This window comes from Cryptomeria japonica, chromosome 10, assembly GCF_030272615.1.
Source record: "Cryptomeria japonica chromosome 10, Sugi_1.0, whole genome shotgun sequence".
Taxonomy (NCBI): domain Eukaryota; kingdom Viridiplantae; phylum Streptophyta; class Pinopsida; order Cupressales; family Cupressaceae; genus Cryptomeria; species Cryptomeria japonica.
In genome coordinates, this window is record NC_081414.1 from 739687056 (window position 1) to 739698260 (window position 11205).

Genomic DNA, 11205 nt, shown 5'->3' on the forward strand with positions numbered 1-11205 from the left:
GGTTAAAGTCAGTTTTTAGAGGATGCTTTGTGAAAGATAATTCAAGGAATCAATGCATATAGCTTATAAGCTCTTACTGCATAAGAAAATTCAGCAGTTTAAGTATTTCTTCCAGAAGGGAATAAGAATGATGCTTAATTCTTGCAGCTAGAATAATTGTTTTTACCCAATCAATAATGCGAGATCCCTAGAAAGAACCGGATAACAGAGTGAGACAAAGAGAATGAGCAATGGCAAAGAAGAAATACACTGACGGTATCAAGTCTGATTCATAATTAATGGCATGTTGTCTGGTATACAAAACAAAAACAAAATGATCGCCCATTCATTAATTTCATCCTATCTATCATGCATAATCCTCGACAATATTTCAGATGTTTAACATTATTGATAACGAAATAGCCAATTACAAGACCATGTAAGGGAGGACTAAAACTATTATTATAGTCCTCATTAATCATGAATTCAAGGAAATCCAATTTCTGCATGCACAAATATATACATAGATAGGTTTTTGCCACGGAAGGAAAGCCAATTTATGGTCAGTAGAGTTCATGACATTAGAGAATGGTTCCAAACATCAAGTCTGTGCGTTCCACAAGGTCGGCAGTTCCACCTTCATGGAATTCTCTATATGAAACTCAGTAAAATCAGTTACATGCACCTGATTTGAGGAGCTGGTACAGTGTGCATTCTTGCATTAAAGTGTAAGGGCCGTCGAAACCAAGCAGAGGGAATTTGTGTACCCTACCCGCCTCAGAAGGGATTAAGCCAGCACATTAGTCATTCCCCCAACACAATCGCAACTTCCAGACCTTCCAAATTCATTACTACCATTAACAAATTTCCAAACAGTCCCAATTGATCATAGTGTCATAGACAAGCATTGAATGGTGGATGTCCCTCTGGGAAGACTACTCAAGATAACCTGAGACCAAAGAATTGTGCCCCTCAGACTCCCATCTGACTCCTTCCTCACATCCAGAGCAGCACAAAGTAAATCAGTATGCTTGTTTGCACCTTCCCCCTCCCACACGACATACAGCCTCCCACCTACATTGGCCAAAGTGGCCCCTGACAAAAACTTGGGCAATTGCTTCTGCAAACCCTGAAGCTCAAGCCACCTGTCCTTTCCAAGATCATAGCCCCTAATCTTACCCAAAAAGTCATATGAATACAAAATCCCATCAACCACAGCAGCCCTGCCCCTCCACCCATTGTCAAGCCTTGTGGAAACATAATTCCAAGTAGAAGTCAACGGATCATACACGACCCCACCCCTATCAGCCATTGCAAAAAGCTTACCCTCCAACACAGCATTCCCATGCATCCATCTCTCCCTTATCTCAGCAGGGCTTGGCACGGGACTCCAGACCCCTGTAGAAGGATCAAAAACCTCTGCCCAGGAGGTGGAACCTGCCCAGGTATTGACCTGGCAACCACCCATTACATACATCTTGCCATCAATGGTTCCTGCTGCACTGAATTCTCTGGGAACTCTCATGCGAGGAGCAGGATTCCATTTGTGGGTATAACAGTCGTATACCCATACTGCGGATGATACAGCTTCATTGACAGAGCCACCCAGAATAAAGAGCTTGTTGTCGGAGACTGCACAAGCTGCTCCAATAGGGTGCGAGGGCATTTGGGGCAGAGGGCTGCAAAGAGTCTGGGAATTATATCGGTGCAAGATGCACCATTGATATGTCGAGGCCGCGGTTCTCACACATAGAAAGAGGTGTTCCTCCTTCAGATTGAAGGCCTTCCTTACAGTAAAGATGATGGGAGATTGGAGAAGAGATTTCCATGATTTGGAAACATGGGTGAGCGTGGAATGGAAGAATGTCGGCACTCTTGCAATACACTGAATTGCCAGGTCGTCCGGTAAGCCGGGAAGAAGTTCTCCTTCAGCCATCGTCTCTCGACAGAGGTTTTCAAAATTATGCCCTAACTAAATTGGAAAATCAGCTAGGCGACCGTTTTTGTTTCTTTGTTATGATCTTTTTGTTCTTTAGTTAAAGCATATAGATTTTTTGATTGACTGATAAGATCCATAATCATTTTCTTACTGATACCTGCAAACTTGAGGGGATCTTCCTTTCCATGCATGAGTCGTTTACTACGCGTTCGATCTAGACTAACTACCTAATAGGCTGTCGATTATTCATCTATGCCTCGACATGGAGAATCAGTAGGTAGACCCTCCCAAGCTACTCAGTTTGATTTGGGGAAAGGATCCAGTAGTTGTGCATCTTAATTTCAAACTTTTCAAAATCTTACTTGAAAATTTCAAACCATTCTGATTTTTTTACAGCAGCTTACTTGGCAAGTCCCCTGCTTATAACTAAGGTTTCATAGTCACATCATCAAATATGGTGCCACATCAGCATGTTTTTTGTCAAGGTGTCCAAAACAGCGCCAAAAAAAGTGAGACCAATAGGCATGCAAAAGAGACTCCAATAGTTGTGCCGCTGATATGGCATCACCTGATTGGTTACTTTTTACAATATTAGTACATTTCTTAACAACTATTGGTACATTTCTTAACAACTGTTGATACATTTCCTAACAAAAATTGATATTTTTTGTTTCAAACAATAGGTTTTATTTGTTCAATTTTTAGAACAAAATGTATCAACAACCCTCACAACAATTGGTACATGCTCAACTATTGGGTCCTTTCCCCTAGTACAAATTCTTTAATGGGTGAGTTCACTTTTGAATTAATCGAGAAAGCATGATTGCAATCCGGCACTAAATTTGATGGTCGTATCGTATTCAATAATTTTTGTCATAAAATATAACTAGCATGTGTATCAAAAGGAAGGTGCAAGATGCGGCTAATGTAGTTCAAAAACGGTTGACTAACTTTCATGTTATACACACGGCTGAAAAATAAAAGACGGAGCTAGTTCTGTCGAACATGGTCGAGATATGTAATTTTTGACTTACCCTCGTGTTATGCAGAAATCGTGATTTTTTAAGGCCAGATTAGCTACAGCCGATGTGCAATGGTTACGCTGATAGCAAGATATACTTTTGAGTAATATATTGAAGGACAGAAAAAGATTGTAAGATTGAAATTGTTTTTATTGAAAGTAATTACTTACAATAAAAATCAATCAATCGTGAAATCTGAAAAGAAAATACCTTACTTTAAATCTATATTGCAAAATGTTTTTATATCACAAATTTTTTTTTACAAGGTAAGAAGTTGATTAACTTAAAAGAATGCTTGTATTGAGTACACTTGTTACTTGTTACACTTTGATCAGGTAAATGAAAAATCTTGTCAAAAACAAAAGCAATTTTTTTCAGTTGAAATAAAATAAGTATTTAAATTTCAAATATTAAAGTAAGTATGGATTTATTACTCATATAATAATTATGTACTTAAATATATAAATTCTCGGAAAGGTGTCTAGTAATTTAAAATTTAGGAAATTGAAACACGTTGTTTGTTTTACTATGGATTATGTAATTGTCTCTTTTTTTTAAGTACATTTTTTATTAAAATTATAAATTAAGAATTTAATTAAAATAACTTATGTTACTTAGAACACAAAACTAAAATGATTCATTACTAAATGAGTGAACGTAAAATATTCGATTAGGTAAATGAAAAATTTGTATTGAGGAATTTGAGGAATTCGGAACTAAATGGATGTATTGAGGAATTTGATCATAGATCTCTCTAGGAATCTATTAGATTCATATCAATTTATTAGCAAATTTCATGGGATCCCACTCAATGAGGTGTCAACACAAATCAAAAATTATAGTGATGGGCAGAGAGGCCATGGTCAAGCATCTGTGAAATGCTCAGGAGGAGATCGTAATGTTTTAGTTAATTCTACAACACTCCCTCAACAAGTTTCTAATCAAGTTGGTAGACAAAGAGGCCATGGTCAAGCAACTGCACAATGCTCAAGAGGAGATCGTAATGTTTCAGTTCATTCTAAAGTTGAGCCTACAACAAAATTTTCATTAGGATCATTTTGGCAAGGTCTTCTTGGTGAAACTACATCAATTCCAGGGTTAGGACTTGAAAATGGCATCAATGTTGCAATAGATCAAGTGATATATTAAGAGATATTTATATTTGTGATTTACAATTTTTTTGTTACTTTCAACATAAAATAGATCATGTGTTAACTGACTTTTTATTGAAATCCTATGTATTAGGAGATTGGGATAATTGGTGATATGCGAGATGCAGGTTTTGAAGATTTGATGCTTCATCTTCAGGTATTTAAAACCACCTAACTTTTAAGTGCATAACTACACTAGATACATAAATGTATATTTAACTTTTTAATAAAAATGTGTGCAAATAAAAGTTCTCTACCCGAAGTTTTCTTACTTTACATGTATGTATACATAGATTTCACCACAACTCATGGTTTTGCTTCCTCTACAACATGATACAGGTGGATGTGAAGCAAAGGTCTTATATAAATTTATTCATCTACTTACAACCAAAAATTTAAATCCTCCAAGGATTGTAAGCTTGTCTCCAATGGCTTCTGTAGGAATTAGGGATTTTTCACTTTGTAACACTACCTCCACCAATCAAGGATGATATGATTTCATATCAATAAAAAAATGGAAAAGAGGTGAAGATCAAAAAAATTAAATTGCATCACTGAAACCAATTAGTATTTGATTATGCATTGAAGAAATTTGAATAGGGCAAGAAGAAGTAAGAAAGGATGATCCAATGCAAGAGGATATTAACTCCATTAGCTTTAAGTGATATGCTATTTTTTCTTTAAATATTGCTTCTGCAATTTTACACTGTGATTTTTTGTCAGCAACATTGGAATTCCTAACAATAGGTTGATATCGGTGACATTGAATGCATTCTTTCCACATTTCTGATCTGAGTATTTCCAATGAAATCTTGTGGCTGAATTATATATAGTATGTGAGAGAGAGAGAGATTCAAAATGTTGATTTGAAATCAAACACGATCAAATCTAGAAACACGAAATGATATTGATATGGATTGTAGAAATTTGTTTACACTAATAAATCTCCTTCATGAGAGGGAGATTTTTTTTGTTAAATCTAAACAACTGGAGTCTTTAAATCTCTATATTTCATTCTGATGATGGTTCATAGACTATAATTTGAAATGTTGATTCAAAAGTTCAAACACAATCAAATCTACAAACAAGAAATGATATAAGTTTACATTTGAAGGATAATTTTAAATGGAGAGTAATAATGATTCATTGTAGGTTTAGGTTTTGATTCGTTGCAATGAGGAGTTTGTAAGTTAAAATATATTAAACTATTATATTTTTAGTTCTTTATGTGTTATTAGATCTTTTTGGTGGTTTTTAGTTTTGTAGGTTTGTAGTTACTCATGGTTATGTTAGTTTCTAATGAATTACTTTTTCTTTTGTTTTATATGTAATCAATTGTTGTGTTCTTTTTTAATTTCTTGTTGTCTCTAAGCAATGTTTATGTTTTGGTTCTAGATTATTATTATTTTAGCCTTGGTTGCTACTAATTATTTACTCATTACATTCAACTTTGTTTGAATATGGGAAAAAAAAACTCTAAATAAATAATTGTAAAAAATGACTTGACAAGGAAGATTGACTACCAAATTTAGGTGATGATTGTAACATTATATTTTTGTATTTTGTTTTTATTTTAAAATTTTTAATGAATACCTTGTATATTATTTGTATAAACAAGTATATTACACTATATTTAATAATTAAAAAATTTAGGTGGAATGATGTTGCACCCCAAAGTCCACCTATGACAAAGCCTTAAATGAAATATTAAAAAATAAAAACAAGTGGCTAAATTGTTAAATAGAAAGAGTTAAAAATATACTATGAGGTGAAGGCAAGTCATGGTCATTAAGATTGCCTCATCCATTAAGAAGGTCCTAGCCATTAATAATTGGCTCCCAAATCATAATGACACTTTCTTCATTAACCTACTCTCTAGGTGGCGGTTGAGTTTTATTCTTACTAAGAGAAATAGCCAAATCCAAGGAAGAAACTTTGTCATTGTTCAATCAACTAATAGCACCTCTATCAAAAGGTTATGAAGTAACAAAAGACAAGCAAGTTTGTGGAGACAAACCTTGAGTATTATGACCCTAAGCTTTATGAGAATCATGTCTATTATCATTATAAGTATGTCCATGCCAATGCCCTCATGAAGGGTATTGATGACAATGGGAGGGAGAGATTAGTGGGACTCTAGCAATTATACAAGGTACACTACACTAGTGGTTAAGAAGCACCTACAAATGAGCAATTGTAAGAGCAAATTTGTTACCTTGCACTTGTTTTTCTATAAGAACATTACAAAACCATGGATTCAATACTACACAAAAAAAAAGTACCAATAGAATCTCTCGAAAAGGGAGTTGAATTTCTATTTTCCCAAAAGTTTAATAAAATTTTCACTCTAAAAGTGTGTTAAATCTAGATGAATTTAGTAAGAATTCTAGGGCAATCCTCCAAAATAATCACATACCATGAAAAATTCTTCAATCTAAGAGGTTGAAAGAAGTCACAAAACCAATTCCAAGTAGACTAAAATTTGGCGTAAATCCAAAAAATAAGCTTAAGAGTTTCATGATGTCTACATAAGGGACAATAAGGATTAACAACCCATATTTGAATCAAACAAGATATAATGGGAAGATCTTGATAAATAATATGCCAACAAAAGTGGGAAATCTTAGGCTTAAGAAAGATCACTCAATTATTTTGCAATCTATGTTTACCATGAACCAGTTGTGGACTATAAACGCCATCTATCATTAATATTTTGAACCATATACAAATTTGGAGAGACCCATGAGTATCATTTGTGGGGTTTGTTGTTATGAAATGGGGTATTGAGATACTTTTTTCAATCTATCTACAAGGTTTTGGTGCATCTAACACCTATTTTGTGAAGCATTTATACAAGAACAAAATTAATAGTTGTCTATAAATGACTCAAAAGCTTGGTTGGAGAGCCAGAATTTTAATTGGGCTTCAAGCCAAGATAAATAATTTCTACCAACTTTATAAAATAAGTTTGCAAGAGTACTAATGCACTTGTGGAAGAATTTTAGGGAATGTATCCAAGGAACTTTAGCTATTGATCTATTTTAACAAGCGATCATAAGAGACCACCAATTGAATTATTAGTTAATAGATAATATATTTCTAAAATTATTTCAATTGTATAGAAGTCATAACTTAATGTTATGTCCCTTTTTCTAAAAATAGAACTTGCTAAAAATTGTAAGTTCCCATTGTCCAAAATTAGTAAGTCAAGTTCATAAGACATCTTTGGGAAAATGGTGTCAATTAATATTTTATATGTTTCGATGCAATTTCCATAAATTGAACAAATACATATTAATTTAATGTCTAAAATATTAAATTGCTCCTTTTTGACATTAGATTTTCTAGGAGTCTTATAGGCAAGTTGGAAACAAGGAATCTTAAGATTTCTTGATTGTTTGTAACCAACAAAGTTGATTGGCAATTATAGTTGTTGAGAGTTGATCCAAGAAAATTTGTGGTGAAGTTTCACAATGCAAAATAACCGGTGGACAACTGAGACGGGGGGTGAATCAGTTGTCAACAGATTATATTAATCAAACCACTTTATAACCTTTAACTGGAGCACATAAACATTGAATACCGGAATAGCAGAAACAGATACCAGTAAGCAATAAAACGTAGGAATGAAACAAAGAATTAACACAATGCAACCATACCACATAATACCATTATTTTTATATGGAAAACCCGGTAAAGGGAAAAACCACGGTGGGAAGCCTACCCATAGTTAGATGATACTTTCTGCATAAAGTATGTGATACAATAAGGGGCCTGCACATGCAGGAAGGCACACTGCCTAGAGCATACTGCTCATTACAAAGGAGTCTCACTAACTACAGAGAGGTTATAACCACCTCAAGATAATTGGACAACAATCCAGAAGAATGAACTGCCAGTGATAGTATCTACCATGCCTGATTATAGTCCTGGTTAAGCTCAATACCAGAGGCCTTTGACCTCTTACATAAACCTAATTCGATCACCTATGATCGACCAAATCACCTTCGCATATGACATTTCATTCCACGACCACGACCATGATCTACAATGAGATCTTACATCAATTTATACAAACCCTAAGGTCTAAACCAATTAGGTTGGCCACCTAAAAGATATTACAATAAGATCATTGCATGCATCCATATTAAAATGATATGCCATGTCGACTTTAGACCAAAACAACATTAACCAATCCATAAATCATCCTGGTAACGTGTAGAGAACACATAACATGATATCGGTCCATAACCTAGATAGGTATCAGACCTAATTTGGGTCCACCACGCCAAAGTGATGTCTCCAATCAGTTGAGGCACGATCAAGGATCACCTTCTGCATCCTGAATTCCATCTAGAAGCCGCACCAACACCACTTATGCATCCTATCAAAGTTTCTCAGTAAAAGCTCTGTTGGTAAAACCTTAAACACTTACCGATATAGGCTTACTAGAGTGTATGATAGCATCCGATAATCAAGTCAATACCAAATGACCAAAACATACTCCAGAAACATCAAACCAAACATATTCCATTGATCCAAACATGTCGATAGTATCCAACTGATAGTCCTTTCTGTCGGTAACACAAGTTCTTTACCGATAACCAAAATCTGTCTGTCGGTAACCAATCATAACAGCTAGTGTTGATATCAATGACAAAACAGCAATGCAACACATAATCAATTCCTTCATATTGCCAACAATCTCCCCCTTTGGCATTGATGGCAACACTAGATGTGAAAAAGAAAACATCTAAGTGCCAAAAAATGCCAAACATTTCTCATAGAAGATATAACAATGAAAAAATGAAAAATCCCAACAACTCCCCCTAAGGAGTGTAGTCCAATCTGAAATTGATTTGAATCTCTCTCCCATATGACATATTATGACATTATTTTTCACATATAACTCTCCCCTTTGACATCAATGCCAAAGATATGACATAGATATCAAGATCTTGTGAATCTCAAAGCTGACTACTCCCCCTGAGTAGTAGCACCACTACATCAATCCAGAGCAAAGGATAAAGTTGATGATGCATATCGGACTAATGCTCTGCTCCATCAGTTAAGTTTCTGCCAAAGGGGTAGATACCCCTAACCCGTCTCTCAAATATTCAAATGATTCCTTAAACATGGGTTTAGTGAATATGTCTGCAATATGCTCTTTAGTGTTCACATAAACCAATTTGACTTCCTTTTCTTCCACCTTTTCCTTCAAAAAGTTATATTTTATTGAAATGTGCTTAGTCTTAGAGTGAAATACTGGATTCTTAGATATGTCAATAGCTACAGAGTTATCACAATAGATAACTACCGGTTCACTGCAATTTACCTTGATATCCTTCAACATTTGCTTCATCTGCAAGACTTGAGTGCAATTAGTTGTTGCTGCAACATATTCAGCTTCTGCAGTAGATAAAGAAATGTGTGACTATTTTTTGCTAATCAATGAAACCAATTTCTTTCCAAGAAAGAAAGCTCCACCAGAATTTATCTTCTTGTCATCAGTATCTCCTGCCCAATCTAAATCTGTATATGCACATAAAGTGAAGTTATCATCTCTAGAATACCATAAGCCATATTTTTTTGTTCCTTGCAAATACCGGAATATCCTCTTTACCACACATTCATGATTTTCTTTAGGATTACTTTGATATCTTGAAACAATACTTATTGCATTCATAATATTTGGTCTAGTCCGAGTTAGATATAACAAGCCACTAATCATAGACTTGTACCTTGTCAAATTTACCAGTGCAGATGTGTCTTTGATAGATAATTTATCACATGTCACCATAGGAGTACTTACTGGTTTGGAATTATCCATACCAAACTTCTTCAACAATTCCCTTAGATACTTAGTTTGACAGATAAAAATGCCTTTGTCAGTTTGAGTAATTTGTAAACCTAAGAAAATTCGCATCTCACCAATCATAGACATTTCAAATTCATTCTTCATATTATTAGAGAATTCCATGCACAATTTATCTTCACCTCCAAAAATGATATCATCGACAAATACTTCAATAATCATAATATCATCATCAATGATCTTGTAATATAAATTACTGTCAGCATTGCCTTTAGTAAAACCAAGCTTCAAAAGATATTTATCCAACCTTGCATACCAAGCTCTAGGAGCTTGTTTCGATCCATATAATGCTTTCCTTAACCTACAAACCATATCTTTGTCATCTGTCAGTGAAAATCCTTCAGACTGCTCAATGTAAACTTCTTTCTCGAGTTCACCATTCAAAAATGCACATTTAACATCCATTTGATAGACCAAGTATAGTTATTGTATGTTGCATAGGCAAGAAATAGTCTAACAACTTTAATTCTAGCTACTGGCGCAAATGTCTCACCATAATCAATTCTTTCCATTTGAGAATATCCTTTACAAACCAGTCTAGCCTTGTTTCTTACAACTTGACCATCCTCATTTAGTTTATTTCTAAAAACCCGTTTAGTTCCAATAACATTCTTATTCTTAGGTCACGAAACTAAAGTCCAAGTCTCATTCTTCTCTATCTGATCTAATTCATCTTCCATAGCCTTTAACCAATGTTTATCTTTACAAACTTAAATAACATATGCCAGTTCAATTTGAGAAATAAGACACACCTCTTCATTTGCCAGTCTTCTTCTTGTCATAACTCCCTTGTTCCTATCTCCAATGATTTGATCTTCATAATGATTTAACCTTACATACCTTGGTGTCTTCTAAACTTCAGGTTCACTATTCTTATCATCAGTCATAGTTGAATTTTCTGATTGTACTGGTGTAACTATCTCAATGTCTTGTACCGATTGAGGCATTTTCGATTCAGTTATGATCATTTTTACTGTTGGTTCTCTGTCATATGATATAGATTGATCTTTGTATTACTCATCCACTTTCACATTTGCGCTCTCCATAATTTTATACAATCTTTTGTTATAACATATATATGCTTTTCTCTGAATTGAATATCCAAGAAATATCCCTTCATCACATCTAGGATCAAACTTCCCAATTGAATCATCCCTTTTGATATAACATTTACTTCCAAAAATTCTGAAATATTTAACAGTAGGTGTATGTCCAAACCATAATTCATAAGGAGTCTTA

The 11205-nt window shown here is 34.4% G+C and overlaps 1 protein-coding gene across 1 annotated transcript; it reads right to left on the bottom strand.

Moving 5' to 3' along the window:
* Window positions 1–356: 356 nt before the first annotated feature.
* On the bottom strand, window positions 357–2158 carry LOC131047354 (F-box/kelch-repeat protein SKIP6). The gene has a single exon (XM_057981236.2). It carries the CDS (start codon window positions 1913–1915, stop codon window positions 866–868), a length of 1050 nt encoding a protein of 349 aa, XP_057837219.2. The 5' UTR covers window positions 1916–2158; the 3' UTR covers window positions 357–865.
* Window positions 2159–11205: the final 9047 nt, after the last annotated feature.

What these genes read in the sequence shown, in the direction of transcription:
- LOC131047354 (XM_057981236.2), bottom strand. Translation starts at nt 1,915, where the DNA reads ATGGCTGAAGGAGAACTTCTTCCCGGCTTACCGGACGACCTGGCAATT.